The 21,299-nt window shown below is 38.1% G+C and overlaps 1 protein-coding gene across 1 annotated transcript in view; it reads right to left on the bottom strand.

The window, feature by feature from the left end:
• NECAB1 (N-terminal EF-hand calcium binding protein 1) overlaps positions 1 to 21,299 on the bottom strand; it is a 193,812-nt gene that overhangs the window by 43,184 nt on the left and 129,329 nt on the right. The window contains exon 6 of the mRNA XM_078441947.2: positions 4,120 to 4,256. Within this exon, the coding sequence (XP_078298073.1) occupies positions 4,120 to 4,256 (137 nt within the window). The remainder of the gene's footprint in view (positions 1 to 4,119; positions 4,257 to 21,299) is intronic.

Genomic DNA, 21,299 nt, shown 5'->3' with positions numbered 1-21,299 from the left:
TCTATCCTTATCTTTGTAGGTTTATGACTCCTTTTTGTCCAGGCACTGTTAATGCCTTTTTTTGAAAAGTTTAGGGAGGAAGGAAAAGAAATCATGTTTACTCTCCAATCTTTAACTAGACCATCCTATGGAAAGTCAACTTTCTATCAATTTCAGTGGTGACCAGAATAGGAGACTAGATCAGTTATTCTCTATGTTCAGGCTGAGGGAATATGAACTGTCTGAACTTTTATAATTACCTATAAGCTTCCCTGACTTCTGTAATAGCCAACCATCAAAAGGAGAAAAATAACTTCCAAACCTAGAAGGAAATCAGTCATTTCTCTGGATAAAGGAGAACTTTGGAAAATAGAGTAAATTTTTAGATTCCATTATATAAAAGAAATTCACATATAATTAAACTGTGTTCCCAGAAATCTGGTTTGTGAGGAATGGAGATTTATATAAGAGGACAGGGGCCTCTGGAGGGAAACTTCAGTGTAACATAATGATTATTCTTGTCATTGGCTATTAGGTACTTTCAGAAGACATGGAATTAAAGTGGCTCCCATTTACCAGTATGCCAGGACAGATACAAAGAGTGTTGTAGAACACCATCTGAAAATCTCACCTCTGTGGCATTCCAGCTGTACGCATCCCTTCTCTCTGAAATTGCCATTTTCACATGAATAGACACAGACATTCTGCCCAACATTGCATGTCTAACTCATTACTGCAGGATGACTGATACTGTGTGATTCCTCCCTGGGGTTGATAACTAGACTAGATGCCTTCTCAAAATTTGCTATATTCCAAAGAAGCTTTGTATCCCTAGGTTTCACAAATATTAAGCCTCAAAGTAACACTGATGTTTAAGGGGAAGCAAATTACTATAACCCTGGGATTTTTAATGTTCTCTGCAGGTTCCAGCTGTTGACTATGCAGGGCATCATGGAATCTTCCTTTATGTTACAAAAAACTGATGAGGTTTTGGGTACATTGATTTGACCTCTCCTCTCTGACCTAGCTCTAATTCTTCCCAAATCTTTACTATATACTGTTATGAGACTAATATTCCCTAAAACCTGGGATGCCTGGGTGGCTCAGTCAGTTAAACATACGACTTCAGCTCAGGTCATGATCTCATGCTTCATGAGTTCTAGCACCGTGCTGGACTCTGTGCTGACAGCTCAGGGCCTGGAGCCTGCTTCAGATTCTGTGTCTCCCTCTCTCTCTGCCCCTCCCCTACTCATGCTATTTCTCGGTCTCTCAAAAAATAAAGAAAAACATTAAAAAATTAAATGTTTCCATTACATTTCTCTTTCATTTACAACCACCAATCTCGGCTCATATGAAATCTAAATGCAGCTATCTAGCTTTTAAGACCTTCTAGGGGTGCCTGGGTGGCTCAGTCGGTTAAGCACCCAACTTCAGCTCAGGTCACGATCTCACGGTTCATGGGTTCAAGCCCCACGTTGGGCTCTGTGCTGACAGCTCAGAGCCTGGAGCCTGCTTTGGCTTCTGTGTCTCCCTCTCTCTCTCTTCCTCCCCCACTCATGCTCTGTCTCTGTCTCAAAAATAAACATTTAAGACCTTCCCTGGCTTACATGCCAGGTAGGTTACTTTCACTGTCCCAGGTCCTCATCCACTGCTATTCTACATGGTTCCCTTTATTTGGGATTCCCTTTCATTCATTCAGTTTCATATATTGAACATGTAGTTGCGCCAGGTAGAGGGAAACAAGGCAGAGCCCCTGTCGTTTAGAAACTCCAAGTTCATGGGAGAGATAAGTAAACGACTGGGTTTGGTCTAAGTAGAGGGTACTGAGGAAATACACAGTGGTGGAGCAGGAGAAATAAAGACAGCAGTGAAGGTTTCCCAGAGCAAGTGCTGTCCAAGCAATGACCAAGCAAATGGGGAAGAGCCAGCCAGAAGAAAGGAGATGGTACTATGGGGTGGGTGAGAAGACCCATCCCCCCCAGAGAGAATATTCTCTGCCATTAAATCTACCCTAAATATCCTGCTCAAGTCTTGCCTCCTCTGAGGCTTATTTACTGGTCTCTTACTTGATATCACAGGAAAAAGAGAGCCATCTTTCCTGTCTTGTTTTTTCCCCACCAGTGAGGGCCCCTGGGGTTCTCGTGGCTTTGGTCTATGGTGACCAGCTGATTCGAAGACGAAACTAGGGAGAGGAGACACAGCACTTTTAAACATGAGCACAACTTGCACTCTTCCATCAGGGTCACCAGAGATTCTAAGTTGGATTTATGGGCACAAACTCATAGTGGAAACGAGTTTTTTATTTGCTTTTTACTTTATTTTTAATCAAACCTCCCCAGGTGGAGTATCATGGATTTGGGGTGGGATGTGGGCATCCCTGGGTACCTTAATCAAATCCTGTACAACAGCACTACCCAGATTTACACCAGACCTGTAATAGTTCTTATTCTTCCAGGCTCTGTTTGAACTAGAAACCTATAAATAAAATATTCATGAGTCCTCCAATGTCTTTCAGTTCTGCATTATCACATTCTTTCTCATTAAACACAGCTGCAGCTGTTGGTAGCTTTCACAGGGGGTCAAGGCTAGCCTGTGGCCTGACACAAAAAACAGCTGTTCATTATGTATTCACTATATAGCGGTGTATGTAGAATTCAAGTTTGCAGGAGATGACCATAGACAAAACCCAAAATGCAGGTGAAGAAGGGAAGGGGAGCACTTCTGCAGGCCTCTTCCCAGGGGGCTAATAATTGACTCTAAAAAGGGAGAATCTATTTTGCGACAAGAAAATCTAGACACAACCAAGAAACCAACCTTAACTTCCCGTTTGGAACCTGAAATCAGTATCACTGTGTTTCAAGATACTCCGTTATCCTCTGCTCAAACTTGCGGAACTGGCTGGCTGCTTTTCTAAAGCTCTCTGTTACACCTGCCATTTGAGATGGAATCACTCAATGCAGTGGAAAGAAGTTTATAATGTGAAAATGCTCCACAGATCCATTGAAGAGCGCACACCCATGTTCATCAGCTGCACAAGCTCATTAGATTGGAGATTAGAGGCTTTTTTGTTAGGATTTGGTGGTGCTCACTCATTTTGACATTGTAAACACATGGTTGAAAATTCCACTGTTTCTCTGAGATGTCCTAATGATTATGTATCCATTAATTTGTTTAGAAAAATTGGCCCTACCGAGTACTTTATTAGCAGCCTGTTCAAAAAAGCTACTGTGTGGTTCTCCCTAACTTAAAATGCAAAAAGTTAGATGGTCACATATCTAGGTTTGAAGTAACACATGCAAAAATATGTTGCATAAGCATGAGTTTTGCCAAGCCCTTCTCTAGCTTGCAAGGTATAAACAATGGTAACTCAAGAGAGTACCAACTGCTGGTTGGAATAATTTTTGTCTGCTTTACACATTTCTAATTCAGGTTTCTCTTTAGCATTAGCACCTTTATTTATATAGCTTTTATAATCTCATTACTTATCTTCTCCGTGATATTACTTGGTGGTCCTGACTTTTGAAAACTTTTCCTACCATCCATTTTTCTCTATTTCCTTAAATAAAAAGGCTGATTCTACTCCCAAGTCCCCAGGTACATCCAGTTCATTTGGCCTCTTGGTCTCTTTTCTATCACTTCCACATTTTCACATAATACTCATTTGCAAGATGAGCCCAAATCCCATCAGGAAATTCCACACAATTGTCTTTCACTCTCTCTCCATATTTAACCTTTTGCTTTTCCTAAATTCTTGGCAAGTTTTTCCCCCTTCTGTATGATAAGTATCACTTTGCACCGTGCATTACGGTTTGACTCTTCACGTCTTATTTACGTATTAGATTTTAGCCTCCTGAAAAGTCAGGACTTTGTAAAATGTATCTTTATGTTACCGCAGTGTCTTTTAAAGACTTCTTCATCTATTAAATCCTCAATTTAAATTTGTTGAATAATTGATGGACAGTAAAAGTAGAATGGCCTCTTGTAGAGGAAAATATAAGGCAAGAACCCAACGGTGGTTCCTGTCATTCCATTTAAATTGATTAATTTTCATTTTTAGTTTTCATTAGTTTAAGCATAAATGCCCCGCAACTGGTATTTCACAGTAAGTAGCAAGACACCATATGAAAATATTTAACTTGCCTTTCCTGACGGGTTTGCTCCTCAGTAGTTTCCATGGCACATTCCAGAGAATTCTGGAGAGACTGAAGCTGATTCAAGGTCTCCTTCAATAAAAATCGAGTTACAAATTGTTCCAAGTTGGAGGCCTCTTGGTAGTCCTAAAGATGACCAAACAAAGGCAGTTACAAGTATGGGAAGGAAAAAATATCCAAGAATCGTTTTCCCCCATGTACCCAGCAATCTCAGATCAATCCTCGAGGAGAAACAAAGGCAGACATGTCGGCCCTGGAGGCTGGGGCAGAGCTCTATTCAACCACCAGCAGTTGAATATAAGAGCTGCAGAGACCACAGGAATATCTCTCATCTTCCACTGCACATGCATCAACATAAGGAAAAAGGACAAAACAAGCAGAATTATGGAACAGGCATATGTATAAAAGGAAAAGAATATTCTCTGGAGAAAAAAAAAAAGGTTGGAATGTGATTAACTCAGCTTGTTCTGTGCTTCATTTAAGTAACAACCACACCATCATGTATTTTCTCCATTATCAACTAAATGAAGTCACGTTTCAGCAACTGGCTTAGTTCCCTCTTGATGTATTTATTATGCCTGATCTGTATTATACTGAAGCCAAAGGAAATTATGTGTAGTTATCCCCAAACTCAGAAAATGTTAGGCATGGAATATTTAAACAGTTTGCTAAATCTGCTCATGTCCCTCCCTCACGAACCTACCTGAAGCTCAATTGTATCTAAATGCCACAAAAGCACTGTTCCTTCAAACAGCCCCAAGTCTACCCGGAGATCATTGCATACAGAATAGCCGTACTTGCCAAGCTTAGTTTTGGGAGACAGGTGGGCTGTACATGGTGCTACCTGCTGTTCTCTTCTACAGTCTCAGGGAGAACCAGGAAAGAAATGAAAATCAGGTTGGCATGGAATCCAGCTGCCCAAGCCACTCTTTCATGGCATGAGACCAGCCAGTGAAAACTCATTTTCTAGATTATTGGGTGGGAATGATACATACAAGTTCAGCTAAGAAACAGATTTATCTAGCTCTGTCCCTAGATGACTTTTCACAGTTGAAAATACAAAACTGAAAAGAGCGACCGTGACAAGATAATGCCGGAAGTTACGAGGTGCTGGGACATCTCATGTCATGGCTAGAAACTCAGAAAAAACAAGATGTAGTTATTTAATCTCTCTGGGTCTCAGTTTTCTCATTTACAAATCAGGCTATAACTCAGGCATATATTCCATCTCAAAATGGTCTGTGTTTCCACCAACTCGGAATTAGGAAATACTGGATTGTGGCCTCCTGATGGAAATTACTTCGGAATTTTCTTCTGATAGCAGAACCACATACTGCCCTAGAAACCTTCATTTCATTCCTATTTTGAAATCATAAAATGCCTCAATTATCAGTTTCTTTTTGAGTGCATTCTTGTAGGTGAACACAGAAAATTCCCTTATCTACCCTATCTAATGATCCGATTTGAAATATAAAAATGTTCATGCCTTTAAACTCCACCTAAGAAACTAACCATAAACCAAAACATTACATGCTTATAATAACCTAAGAGTTTTTGTGAGTTAATTCAAGGTAAAAACACACCACATATTTAGTTTTATCAAATAGATTACTACTTAGTAGCAATAAAAACTTCAAAAAATTATTTCTCGATGTGTTTTTTTTTAAACTGAGAAAAACTTTCTTTTGAGAAGAAAATGTGATAGAAAAAAAGGCATGTGCTTGATTCTTTCCCCCTAGTCATTTCCCTTTTGAGAAAGCATAGTTTTAAAATAGAATTTATTTAAAACATTTTTTTAAAAATAAAAACAATTTATTAAAATGCCAAGACAGCGTAATGGTGTAGTCAGAGATTATGCCATTACATTTGCATCTCAGTATACACCACGACTAATCCAAAGCCAAACTATGAAGTTTTATACCTATTTGGAGACAGCCTGTAAGGTGAAGGAAGTGTACATTTACTGAGCAACGCATTGTCCCATCAGCCTGGCTCTTTCCTCAGTTAAATGCTAAGTGTCATGTCAGGATGACAGAACTAATCGCATATCATTGCAATCAGATTTTAGCTTCTTAGACTCAAAGGTCACACCTTATACCACTGTGGGCCTCATGGTGCCTGCAACAGATAACTCACTCAATATTTGATTGTAGAAAAACTCCTCTAAGTCTAAAAATTGATTGCATTAGCTATTGTGGTCTTAACATATTACGATTTGGGTGACGTTTGAGTGCAATACTTAAGGACAGTTAAAATCTGACAACTGGCTATTCCATGGCAGCAAAGTAAGAAGTGATTGCGATACTGAGACATCTGTCTCCCTCTGATGAGAGTTTGCTATCGTCACGAGTGATTCTTCAGACAACATTAAGAGGTGGCACAACCAGCTAGTACACTGTGAATGGCTGATGCCTTGACACTGAGAGGGGTGGGAGATGGGGTTAAGGTTTTGGGGGACTCAGTTCTTTGAGTCAATACAAAGATTGGCTGTTATGTGCTACCACCCCTGGATCATGAGAAAAGAGCCTCTTTCTTTCTTTTCTTTTCTCTTTTCTTTTCTTTATCTTTATCTTTATTTATTTTTGAGAGAGAGACAGAGTGTGAGCAGGGGAGGAGCAGAGAGAGAGGGAGACACAGAATCGGAAGCAGGCTCCAGGCCCTGAGCTGTCAGCACAGAGCCCAACACAGGGCTCAAACTCACGAACTGTGAGATCATAACCTGAGCTGAAGTCTGACGCTCAACTGACTGAGCCACCCAGGTGCCCCTAAAACAGCTTGTTTTCTAATATTCCTGTTTATCCTTCCAGACTCCACTCATGGCACCGCCTTGGTAGAGCCTTTCCTTTCCCTGATCTACCACTTTGCTTCATGGGATTAGGCACACTTCCTTTCCCTTCTCTGTGTTCTGAGCCAGAGGAACTGGTTAATATGCAATTTATCACTGTATATTATAATGCTGTTCTACTTGCCCATCTCCCACATCCCAGGCGAGCTCTTTAAAGGTGGGAAATAAGAGGTGCTTGGGGGGCTCAATCAGTTGAGCTTCTGACTTTTGATTTTGGCTCCGGTCATGATCTCATGGTTCGTGGGACTGAGCCCCATGTCCGCCTCTGCAGGGACAGCACGGAGCCTGCCTGGATTCTCTCTCCCTCTCTCTGTCTCTCTCCCACTTGTGCATATGCTATCTCTCTCTCTCTCTCTCTCCCTCTTAAAATAAATAAATAAACATTAAAAGAACCCATAAAGGTAGGAAATATACCTTATAATCATCTCTGCCTCCAGAATGCCCAGAACAAAGCCCAGCTCATAGCATGGTGCTTAAATGTTTAAAGGGTATGTGCACAACAGGACGCTACCTGTAGATTCAGGCACCAGAGGACGTATCTGGGCATCAGAAACTATTTTTGCCTTCCCCCAGGCACCAGCTGCTTCCCCCTGCCTCTCACCCTTGCCAGGGGCAGACACTGCTGTCCAGCCTGTCTGGTCGTGTGGGCTCTGCAATAAATGGAAATAAAGCTTTGTTCTTAACAGACTGTCCTCATTTCATTTTCTGGACCATGTGTTAGTCTTCTTTCCTTCCCTTCATCTGAATCCCAAGGTTTAGGACTGCAGACCCAGGTGGCATGGATTCAATCCCCCTTTCCTTCTCTGGGACGTGCAGCAGATGTTCCTTTGGAAGGTGGTGGCAAAAGAAGCAGATGGAAAATTAAATAGATAACAAGCTGGAAAATGTCAAAGCCTGGTCCTCTTTATTCTCAACAAATGTGTTGGTTGTGCAGGTACAAAAAGGGGTCTTTGCATGCTGAACTCCCCGAAGACTAGTATGTTGGCTTAAGATACACATTCCTTTGAGCAAAATCCAGAATGCGAGAAACTGGCAGAAAGAACATCCACTCGTCTACGAAAGCAGCAAAAACACGTACAGATGGTACCTGATATCCAGATTCTGCCACTTTTTTCAAAAACAGTTTAGTCCTTTATGTCTATTGGAAAGGTTATAGGCAAATGAAGGTTAATTATATGTTTCTCAGATCCCAATACTGTTTATTCATGTCTTTGACAACGGTCATTTAATCTTGAAGCGGAAATTGTTAACAAACTAGCATTAATATTTCCGTTTGTGCCTTTAGAAAGCCACACTGTGAACAATCCGCCTATTTCTTTTATATGGAGCTGGGACAGGGTGAGGATTTATTCAAGGAAAAACACTAGCATTAGAAGCACAGTCCTTTAAATATCAGGTTTCTTAGGGCACTGCCTGTGCATCTTAATTGTCAGATCATTTCTCAGAAAGCAAGCCCCTGCCCATCAGGGTGATGGAAGAGTAGAGATCCCGGCTATTAACCCACCATGAATCATCTCAGTTAATTAGGAAAATCAGAGCATCAGTCTTCCCTGTTTGTATTTGCCCTACATGAAAATTAATCAGGTCGGTGACATCCAGCCTCAGTGTCTTCTTGTTTATGAGATCAGATGCAATCGGACTTAGTGGGGAGGGGGGGAGGGGGGGAGGGGTGAGGGCTTCTGACTTCCTTTTGATCTAAGCCCCTGCAGCTATCCCTGTTCTTGTGTGAGACGTCTGTGCCTGCTTCTGTAACAGAAAAACTTCACTTTTACAAGGATAAGGTTATCTTTTTCTTTTTCTACTCCCCCGCAAACTGTTGCCATTTAAAAACAGTAACTGGGGGCGCCTGGGTGGCTCAGTTGGTTGGGCCTCCGACTTTGGCCTAGGTCATGATCTCACCATTCCCGAGTTCAAGCCCCATGTCGTTGGGCTCTGTGCTGACAGCTCAGAGCCTGGAAACCGTTTCAGATTCTGTGTCTCCCTCTCCCTCTCTGCCCCTCCCCAACTCGTGCTCTGCCTCTATCTCTCAAAAATAAATAAACGTTGAAAAAAATTTAAAAAATAGTAGCTGGTTTACACTGCTTTATCTATGTCCTATTTCTTTAGACATTCTTAGACTTTCATTTTAAATGACTTTTCTTTTAAACTGGGAGAATACTATATCAAATTTAACCCTTAAAAAATAAAAAATAAATAAATAAGTAACTGGTCCTTAATTCAGAGTCTTAAAAATTGACTGAGGTTAATTCCAGATAGGTCTTTAGAAATTTTAGAGAGCAAAATGAGAGATTACAATATTTTCACATGCAGATTCCCAAGGATTCAAGGAATTATAGATTTGCAGGTTAGTGAAAGAAAAAAACAAGGCTCTAATCGTGGAATAAAATGTTACTAAATAACCAATAAATTTCAACAATTTTGAAGCCCCATCTTAACTAGCTATTCTATAGTTTGAAAGCAGAAAATACTTTGGAGATGAGTCGTATAATTTAACATCTTTACAATGGCAAACTCCACTGTAGAGGGCTCATGTTGAAGTTATCAAAGATTGATTTCATGTAGGCTTCTTTCCTCTGGCTCCTGCTATTGTTGTATTTTACAACAGGAGACTCTAACAAGAACATATGGCCCCTTGAATGTCTATGCCCAAAGAAGAATCTCATTCTGCTGCGAAGTGATCTTCTTCAAACAAGTGGAATTTTGGCAAAACCAAAAAAAAAAAAAAAAAAAAAAAACCCAAAACCTGCATTTGAAGGTGGGAGAGTTGACCCAAAATGAGGGTTAAGAGCTAACACATGAAGTCTTGGGTCACATTCATCACATCTAATAACACAGTGTGGTGATTAAGAATCTGGGTTTGAAGACAGTTACACCTAAGTTCTAATCAGTGTTATGCTACTCAACAGGAGTGTGAGCTTGGGGAAGTATTCAACCTAAGTCCCTGTTTCCCTCACTACAGGTAAGAACAGTCCATCTCATAAACTAGTGAGGATTGAACGAAATAGAGCCTGTAAAGCACATGTCAAGCACATGCTAGCACATGTCTAGCTTATAGTTTCTGATAAATGTTCATCATTGCTATCAATCCATTGGAGTACGGATATTACAAAGTGTAATGCATAGGTAATTGGCTCAAAATTCACAAGGCCTGAACTTGAATGCTGTGAAAACAGTTCACTTCAGAATTTTGCTGGGATAATTATAGGTTGGTGTTCAGTGTGTAGCAGACTCTTCACAAATACTAATTTTTTGGAGTTCCTTCTACGTATATTTTGTACTGCACATCTGTTATCTTTCTTATTCAGAAATGTGTAACTTTTACACACATATTTCTTACCATATTGAAGCTGTGACTCATGGGATTCAAGCTTTGAGAAGGGTCAGTTAAAAATGTGGATTTCAGTGGATGCAAAAACTCTCAACAAGATACTAGCAAATCGAATCCAAAAGTACATTAAAAGAATTATTCACCATCATCAAGTGGGATTTATTTCTGGGATGCAAGGCTGGTTCAATATCTGCAAGTCAACCAATGTGATATATACCACATTAATAAAAGAAAGGATAAGAACCCTATGATCCTCTCAATAGATGAAGATAAAGCATTTGACAAATTACAACATCCTTTCTTGATAAAAACCCTCAAAATAGGGACAGAAGGAACATACCTCTATAGCATAAAGGCCATATATGAAAGACCCACAGCTAATATCCTCAGTGGGAAAAACTGAGTGCTCTCCTCCTGAGATCGGGAACACAACAGGGATGTCCACTCTCACCACTGTTGTTTAACATAGTCCTACTCTCAGAAATCATCAACAAAAAGAAATAAAAGGCATCCAAATCAGCAACGAGGAGGTCAAACTTTCACTCTTTGCAAATGACATAATACTCTATGTAGAAAATCTGAAAGACTCCACTAAAAATTACTAGAACTGATACATGAAATCGGCAAAGTCACAGGATATAAAATCACCATTTGGAAATCTGTTGCATTTCTATATACCAACAATGAAGCAGCAGAAAGAGAAATCAATGAATTGATTGCACTTACAATTGCATTAAAAACCATAAAATACCTAGGAATAAACCTAACCAAAGAGGGAAAAGATCTGTACTCTGAAAACTATAGAACACTTATGAAAGAATTGAAGAAGACACAAAGTAAAATGTCTATACTACCCAAAGCAATCTACACACTCAATGCAAGGCCTATCAAAATAACACCAGCATTTTTCACAAAGCTAGAACAAACAATTCTAAAATTTGTATGGAACCAGAAAAGACCCCAAATACTCAAAGTAATGCTGAAAAAGAAAACCAAAGCTGGAGGCATCACAATTCCAGACTTCAAGCTGTATTACAAAGTTGTAGTGATCAAGACAGTATGGTACTGACACAAAAATAGACACATAGATCAATAGAACAGAACAGAGAACCCAGAAATGGACCCACGACTATAAGGTCAATCAATCTTTGGCAAAGCAGGAAAGAATGGAACAAAGACAGTCTCTTCAACAAATGGTGTTAGAGAAACTGGACAGTGATATGCAGAATGAAACTGGACCACTTCTTAAATCATACACAAAAACAAATTCCAAATGGTGAAAGACCTAAATATGAGACAGGAAACCATCAAAATCCTAGAGAAGAAAACAGGCAGCAACATCTTTGACATGGGTTGGAGCAACTTCTTACTAGATGCATCACTGTAGGCAGGGAAAACAAAAGCAAAAGTGAACTACTGGGACCTCATCAAAATAAATGGCTTCTGCACAGCAAAGGAAACAGTTAACAAAACTAAAAGGTAATTGATGGAATGGGAGAAGATATTTGCAAATGACACATCAGATAAAGGGTTAGTATCCAAAATCTATAAAGAATTTATTGAACTCAACACCTGAAAAACAAACCAGTGAAGAAATGGGTAGAAGACATGAATAGACACTTTTCCAAAGAAGACATCCAGATGGCTAACAGACACATGAAAAGATGCTCAACATCCCTCATCATCAGGGAAATACAAAGCAAAACCACAATGAGATACCACCTCACATCAGTTAGATGGCTAAAATTAACAACTCAGGAAACAACAGATGTTGCCGAGGATGTGGAGAAATGGGAACCCTCTTGCACTGTTGGCGGGAATGCAAACTGGTGCAGCCACTCTGGAAAACAGTGTGGAGGTTCCTCGAAAAATTAAAAATAGAATTATCCTACGACCTAGCCATAGCACTACTAGGAATTTATCCCAAGGCTACAGGAGTGCTGATTTGTAGGGACACATATATCACAATGTTTATAGTAGCACTACCAACAATAACCAAATTATGGAAAGAGCCCAAATGTCACTCAGATGATGAATGGATAAAGAAGTGGTATATACATACAATGGAATACTACTCGGTGATGAAAAAGAATCAAATCTTGCCATTTGCAACAATGTGGATGGAGCTGGAGTGTATTATGCCAAGTGAAATAAGTCAGAAAAAGACAGGTATTATATGTTTTTACTCATATCTGGAATTTGAGAAACTTAACATAAGACATAGGGGAAGGGAAGGAAAAATAAGTTGCAAATAGAGAGGGAGGCAAACCATAAGAGACTCTTAAATACAAAGAACTGAGGGTTGATGGGACTGGGTGTTCAGGGAAAATGGGAGATGACCATTGAGGAGGACATTTGTTGGGATGAGCACTGGGTGCTGTATGTAAGTGGTGAACCATAGGAATCACTGCCAAAGCCAAGACTACACTGTATACACTGTATGTTAGCTAACTTTACAATAAACTATTTAAAAAAAATTAAAAATCTAACTACCCTATGACCCAGAAATTGCAGTACTACCTATTTATCCAAAGGATATACAAATACCAAGGGACACATGCACCCCAGTATTTACAGCAGCATTATCAACAATAGCCAAATCATGGAAAGAGCCCAAAATATCCATCAACTGATTAATGGATAAAGGTGTGGTATACATTACTCAGCCACCAAAAAGAATGAAATCTTGCCATTTGCAACAATGTGGATGGAGCTAGAGTGTATTATGCTAAGCAAAAGAGGTCAGTCAGAGAAAGACAATTACCATTTGATTTTACTCATTTGGAATTTAAGAAACAAAACAGATGAAGATAAGGGAAGGGGGAAAAAACAGAGGCAAGCAAACCATCAGAGACTCTTAACAACAGAAAACAAACACTCAAACTACTCCTGAAGCCAATACTACATGTCAACTAATTTGAATTTAAATAAAATCTTAGAAGAAAAAAAACACAAAAGCCAACCAACCAACAAAACAAAACAAAATGTGAAGTTCACCTGCAAAAGAAATTAAAAAGTGTTTCTATTCTTGATTTATTTCTCATCAAGGATAGCACAGGGGACCCAACTTCTTGCATTCCTATTTATAACCTCTGAATTCTTTAAGCCATATCCTCTTCCAGATCATTTCATTTTCCAGAACCTCTTCAAAATTCCTTTTCAGTCTCTAACCTGATTTTATTTCCTTTTCCCTTTTTCTCCCCCAGATCTTTGTATATATATGGGTGAAGCCACCATAAGCCACCACCTAGTCACCTGGGCCAATTCCCTTATTCTGCATCACAGAAGTGTAGAACCTAGAAAAATCATAACAGGAGGATTTGGGGAAGATGGCCACATTGGTGGCATAGCTTTTGAAACTCCTGGAATCCACTCACAAAGGCAGATAAGAACAGATAAGAACAACAACAAAACCCCCACCACCAACAAATACAACAAAACTAGATTTGAAGGGATTATCATGAAACTCAGATTACAAGTGGGTAAGAATAAAATCACTGACAGATACAAAATCTGCACGTCATGGTACCACTGGGTATACAGGAAGAAACAAAGGGAAGTAATGGGCTGTGTGACAGACCCGAGGACAAAAGGACTCCAAGACAGCTAACAAATATTCACTAGAAAGCATAATTAGTTGACTTGAGAACATCAGCTAAACCTGGAAAGAGTTTTATCCAAAAGTGGGTGAACATAAATATCCTAGTAAAGCCTATAGGGCTGGAACCGTGGAGGACCCGTGGACTCTTAAAATCAACTAGCTAATACTGTAAGCTAGGAGGGCCCCACATTGAAGGGAAACTGTGGGGAGTCAAATCAAAGCTGAGCAGGACAGGGTCACAGAGATTTTAAAGAAAAGAAGATTCACTTAAAAGGAGGGAAGAGTAACAGAGCCAGGAACTCTCAGAGGGAAAGTCACTAAATTTTTTCAATACTACAAGACAGCCTCTGACAAAGGAGCTCTGTGAAGCCAGAAAAAGTATTATGTACATAGGCATCTTTTAAAAATTCAGGAAAATTAATATTTTTTAAAGTAGGATACAGAAAAGTATTAAGGTTCAATTTTATATAATGTATTATAAGAAAATGGAAATTAAAGAGCAGAACACCGTTACTGCAGACAATGAAAGCACACCAGAAAGACAAAGTTCACAAAACAGATGAAAAGTATATCTAAGTATTTTAAAATGAGAAAAGAATGGAGAAAAGAAACTGAAAAAATGAAAGAACAACAGGAATCAGATTATCTCAGAAACAAGGTGACAAAATTCAGAAAAGAATTAGACACAGAAGAAAATTATTTCAGAAATTAAGTCTAAGTTAGAAGGAACACAAGAACACATAAACATAACAGATAATACCTTAATAAATAAAAATAAAAAGGAGGCAGTTTTTTAAAAATCAAAAGGAAATAAGGAAAAGCAAAAAGACTGGAGAAAAAATGACAAATATTGAAGACAAAGAATACTCAACGCACTATAATAGAGTTCTTTTTTTTTTTTTTAATTTCTTTAATGGTTATTTGCTTTTGAGAGAGAGAGAGAGAGAGAGAGAGAATGAGAATGAGCAGGGGAGGGGCAAAGAGAGACAGAGACACAGAATCCGAAGCAGCTTCCAGGCTCTGAGCTATCAGCACAGAGCCCGATGTAGGGCTCAAACTCACGAACTGTGACCTAAGTCGAAGTTGGACACTCAACCAACTGAGCCACCCAGGTGCCCCTAGAGTTCTTAAAGAAGTACCGAAACCATTACAGGAACAGTGCCAACACTAGACTTTATTATTCAAAAATGCTTTAATTAATTTGTTTTTTTTTTTGAGAGAGAGCAAGCATGAGTTGGGGAGGGGCAGAGAGATAGGGAGAGAAAGAATCCCAAGCAGGTTCCACTCTGTCAGAACAGAGTCTGACTCAGGGCTTGATATCATGACTGCGAGATTATGACCTAAACTGATATCAAGAGTCAGATGCTTAACTGATTGAGCCACCCAGGCACCCTAAGAATGCTTTTCTGAAATATGAAGACTTGAAATTAGATATTCAAAGTGTGAAAGGTGAAATAAAATGAAGTCATGGATGTCAAGGGTTGTAAAATGGAAGCGGAAGATCATTAAGGAGGTGAGCCTTATGCATACCATCTCATAGGCGGAACCATGAACTTTTGAACTGGGCCAAACCACAGATAATCGAGGATTCTGCAAGAACACCTATAACTTGCCACTGTATGAGACTCTTGCTTAGTGATAGCCTTAGCAACTAATTACGTTTAGGTAAGATTAGTGTTCTGTACCCAACATCAATCAAAATTCTTTGTAAACAACTTATAAGGGCATTATCATTTTGTCATTAAAAATCCCTGAATCTTGTTCCCTAGGGGACACTATTTGGATTGCTACCCAAATCTGTATACCCCAAATGGCAATTCTTTGTTCCCAAATAAATGCTTTTGCTTATTAATTCCTGCCTATTGAGAATTTTAGATTGACCAAAGCACACCATATACCTAAAAATATTAGCTCAGAACAAACATCAAGGCACATTTCTATAAAATTATTGGGCTTTAAAAGCCAAAGAAACAAATTCTTTGCACACTTAGACATAAAGAGCAAATGACTTGTGGGGTTAAAAAAAAAACAAACCAACCCAGGGGCACCTGGGTGGCTCAGTTGGTTAAGTGACTGACTTTGGCTTGGGTCATGATCTCACAGTTCGTGGGTTCAAGCCCCACATCAGGCTGTGTGTTGACAGCTTGGAGCCTGAAGCCTGCTTTGGATTCTGGGTCTCCCGCTCTGTCTTCTTCTCCCCCACTTGTTCTCTCTCTCTCTTGCTCTCTCTCAAAAATAAACATTAAACAATATTAAAAAAAAAAAAAACCATCCAAAACTGGATCACCGTGAGACTTTCCAAAAGCAACATTTTTATGTCAGAAGAAAGTGAACTGCACCATGAGAAGGCAATCAGCAAAATCTAGACTATGAGCACCTCTCTAAAGAATTGCAGGGTTATCTGTAAATTCAAAGAGATGTTAACACACATTAAAATGGGCACAACTAAACTAAAGATTTTAGAGACGAATATCAGTGTGATGAAACCATAATACCATGCAAGGGAATGATTACTAGAGGAAATCTGTTTGGTCGTTATATCCAGGTGGAGAGAAGACAATTGGGACAAGGCACATGGAAGTTCTGGGGGGGGGGGGGCAGCTGGTAGGTTTGGGTTTTGATCTGGGTGGGGGTTTAAAGAGTGTTTGCCTATAATCATTAGGTTCTACATGTTTTTTTTGTGACTTTCCTCCTTTTCATTTTATTTTTATAAAAGGTAAGATATGTGTAGGAACCAGCCTGGTAGAGATACACTAGCCTCATATTTTTGAGAGACTGTGGGAGTAGAAAGATAAGGTCTATAAAATACAGAAGTCTTTGGCAGGCACCAGGACAAGAAAATCTGTAAACACTTCCAAATTAGTAATTTTTATCACCTCTCATACACTATCTGCTCAACTGCTAGCCTGTATTTTTCTGGAATGTAACATAGAACCAAATGTTAAATTTTTCAGTATGAAGAGCACAGAGCTATATTTACACATGATTTGGGCTAAATTTATGTTTGTTGATGTTGTTAATAAAAGATCATTAAAATTTCTTCCCCATAAATATGCTGCTTTCTACCTTATAACTCACACGCTTTTCGTTGAATATCCTTTTTAAGCACATGTAATACCTCAAGGGTAACATGCACTTGTAATCTGACTCCTTCTAAACAGTGTTATGTGTCAGATGGATAGTTCTATTTTAACCACAATCTTAAAATATGTGGAGTTAGTATGTCTAAGTTACTGAATTTTTCAGAGACAAATACATCTTCGAACGTCATTTGTGATCTTTCAGCTTTCAAAGACATAATATCTTTATCTTTGGTCTAAACAAACTCTATGACAGAGGAAAAAAGAGTTTTAAAATATTAGGAGCATTTACAAACAGAATATATGGGAAATAGTAGATGCTTAATATATATGAGTACTGACACATTTTTGGATTTCATTTGCATTTGTGGCTCACTTATGAATAGAATACCAAAACATTCCAGTAACTTTTTGTAAAGGAAGAAATATCACTGGTAATAGATCACTTCTTCAGAATAATAAATAGGCAAGTATTTTCACCAGTGGGACTGAAATAATTACAAATGTTGTATTTCATTAAATATGAAGTGTCATTAATTATAACATGCATCTTTTTTTTTTGTATTTTGTACACCACTAGGAAATAAAAATATCTGTAATTCAGTGTTATACCATCAAGTGCAAGCTTGTATCCCAACTGCATAGATATTAAAAAATGAAAAGATACACATCTTAGAGATTGATGAAATACAGGGTTTTGCCACATTTCAATATGGTAATGACTAACAACAAGAATACAGATGATCTCTTTGTACCTTAGTTTCATCCTGTTATGTCTTTCACATTTTAAAGATATTATACTGAGAGACAACACTGAACATTTCTGCTACAGAGTCAAGAAAACGGTCAATGCAAGAAGGAACTGGCTACAGGTTGAAATCACAGCCACAACTTACCTTTCTTAAAACTGAGTTTGTGGCAAAGTCTCCTGGCTTGCTTTAGAAATATCTAGACAGGCTTAGTTGAAATCTTCATAAGCATCCAGAGGAATAAGTTAGGCATTCATGGTAGAAGTGTTTCTAGGGTATAAGGTCACTAAAATAATGCAACTTGCTGATACATACGCACACCCTAGGTGGATTTCAAATAATAAAGACCCCCTGATTCCTAGATGATTAAAAATATATGGGGAACTATACAGGAAACACACATAACAGAACAATGGATTATAAAAACCTACCTAGATCCTCTTTTCTAAAAAAAAGTCTTCTAGATGATTATACAGATTACTTACAATCAATTCTGAATATCTTATTTTCAAACTGGTAAATTGGAAGGTAGTACATTAAAAAAATTACTGGAAGCTCTGCTTTTGGCAACAGAACTTGTTAAATTTCCTAAAAAATACTTCTTTTACAAAATTATTAAAAGTATGACAAATATTTCAAAAGTATAGCCAAGCTTCTAAGAAAGTAAGAAAAAACCCAACAGTGCCCAAAATGAACAGGAAACAGATACACATACTATGAACAGGAAACACCCACAGACTATAATCTAGCACTGAAATCCTTGCTGTACTGTAAGCATTTCTGTAGCCAGAAGCTTCAAGTTTCAGATTGTAATAATTTTGGGGAGGAGATGAGTCAAGGTGGAGGGTTGGAATTGGAACACAGAAGTGATCATTATTGCCCATAAACAAAGGAAGACGACATTTTGTCTCAGGCTTAGCTATGAATACAAAAAATTCTTGAAAACTTATAACCAAAGCTAGTCCACATTAGAGTCTGAAGTTCAATATCTCTACCTGCAGGATCCAGGAGATCCCTAAACTGAGAGATTAATTTAAAGTACTTCTGTATTAGTAATATCCTGGGCCACCTATCATAAAAAATATATTCTCTGTTTAGGAAACACATTATCAAACCAGATTTCTCAGAATACCCAAAGATTTAATCATACAAGTATGAATTCACAGCTGAAAAAATTTCAGTCTAACCATGTATCCATATTGCACAAAGAAAAAAAGAATCCTAAAAAAGACCAGAAACATGCTTCAATGATCAAAGAAATTAAAAAAAAAAAAAAGTAGTGGAAACATGAGAAAGGAAAGAGAGATTATAACAGAAAGGCAGGCAGATTTCAAAGGAAGCAAGAAAGAACTTTGAAAAAAAGGAATTAAATACTCAATGGATAGGTTAAATATGAGATTAGATACAGAGAAGGAGAGAATTAGGCAATTAGAATATAAATCTGAAGTAATTACTAAATTGAAGCACAAAGATGGACAATATGCAATAAAAGAGACAGAGAAAGGGAAAGGATCTAACTTTCTACACAATTCTAATAGGTGGGCAAAGAAAACTGAAAAGAGGCAACAGCCGAAAATTTTGCAGCACTGAACCAGGGTATGACATCTCAGATTCTGGAATCATAGCAGATGCCAAGCAGAATAAATAAAAGAGATATCAGCACTTGAATGCAATATAATAAAACTTCTTAAATAACCAAAGTACTAATATTTTATTTTCTCTTCCCTCCTGAGGAACCTACAACTGAAACAGCATGAATAAATCCTTGTTCCAGCTCCCTCTGGACATGCAGCTGTTACACCAGTAGATGTGCTCTTCTATCTGCCACAAGGCAGAGGAAATTCCAGTCATCGGCTCTCGCTTTTAGAATTCACCACAAGTAAGTGGTGAATCTCTCCCAAAGTCCCTTAAACTCCAGGGTGCAAGTGACCAATATTTTTCATGGGTCTCTTAAAGTCCTCCACTAGCTTAGTCAAATCATCTGAAATTTCATTTTAGACTTTCAGCAAATAAAGGCTATATTGGACCTTCACAATTTTTCACAGGCTATATTGGACTTTCCCCGGCTCCCTTTTAAAGTTACTGGTCCTGTATTTTTGCCTTATTTTTTCTATGATATGTTCTTATTTTTCCTTATTGATTTACAGAACATCTTTAAATGTTCTTGATACTAGTCCTTTGATAGCTGAGTTTTACAAATACATTCTCCTGCTTTTTGTTTTTTTTTCAAATTCTAAGTGCTATCTTTTTTTTTTTTTTAATGTGAAATTTATTGTCAAATTGGTTTCCATACGACACCCAGTGCTCATCCCAACAGGTGCCCTCCTCAATGCCCATCACCCACTTTCCCCTCCCTCCCACCCCTCATTAGCCCTAAGTTTAGTCTCAGGTTTTTTTTTTTGTTTGTTTTGGTTTTCAGTTTTCACATTTTTTAAACTATGAAATTTATTGTCAAATTGGTTTCCCCACAACACCCAGTGCTCATCCCAAAAGGTGCCCTCCTCAATACCCATCACCCACCCTCCCCTCCCTCCCAACCCCCATCAACTCTCAGTTTGTTCTCAGTTTTTTAAGAGTCTCTTATGCTTTGGCTGTCTCCCTCTCAGTGCTATCTTTTGAAGTATAGATCTTCTTGAATATATTAAAATGAAAGTGATCAGTTATACCATATTCTAGATATATTCCTGTGTTCTAAATCTTGTTTATGAAATCCTACGCTATGCCAAAGTTACATTTTCTAATATAAAAAACCTGTTAAATCTTTACTCTTTTTCCATACTTTTTTTGCCAAACTATCACAAGTTAGATTTCTACAGATCTTCTATTGGTTTGAAGATATACAATTTCTGGTTTACATTGATTTTTTCTTGCTGAACTGTCTTATTCATTCCTCCTAGAATGATGATTCTATGTTTTAACTTCTCACTCAATTCTTTGTCTCTTAATCTCATATTTTCTAGATTTTTGTCTCTTTGAACCATATTCTGTGTGATATCTTCCATTCTATCTTCAAGTTCCCTTATTCTCTTTCCCACTGTATCTAATCTACTTTTAAACTGGTATCCTGATGTTTTAATTTCAGTTATTATATGTACTTCACTCATACCAATTGTTTTGGTTCTTTCTCAAAATTTCTTGGTCTTTTTTGTATAATCTTGCCCAATTTCTCACATTTTTAACCCCACCATAAATTTATATGAATATATTAATATATTTATTCCCTGATATTTTCAGTATATACAGTTTTGGACTATGAGTTGAAACATTTTTATAATATTGCTACAGATTATTTGCAAGATTAATCTTTGAAACTTATTGGACAAGATTAAAAGAAGATTAAAAGAGGATTTTTGATTTTATTTTTGTCTAGTTCCTAGGGGTACCTTATTTTGGAATAATTTTAAATTAAATTCTTGGCTTGAGGCTACTCCCACTACACCCCACTACACAGGAAGTTTAAATGTGGCTTGAAAATTCACGAGGGCTGACTTGTAGTTATAATTCTCAGCTACCCTTTGTTTATTCAGTGCAGAGGATAATTAGAGGTAATTTTCTTTGTTGTAAAG

The sequence above is a fragment of the Panthera onca genome, chromosome F2 (genome assembly GCF_046562875.1).
Source record: "Panthera onca isolate mPanOnc1 chromosome F2, mPanOnc1 haplotype 2, whole genome shotgun sequence".
Taxonomy (NCBI): Eukaryota; Metazoa; Chordata; class Mammalia; order Carnivora; family Felidae; genus Panthera; species Panthera onca.
The sequence above is the reverse complement of the archived record's forward strand: the minus strand, read 5'-3'. Positions and strand labels throughout refer to the sequence as shown.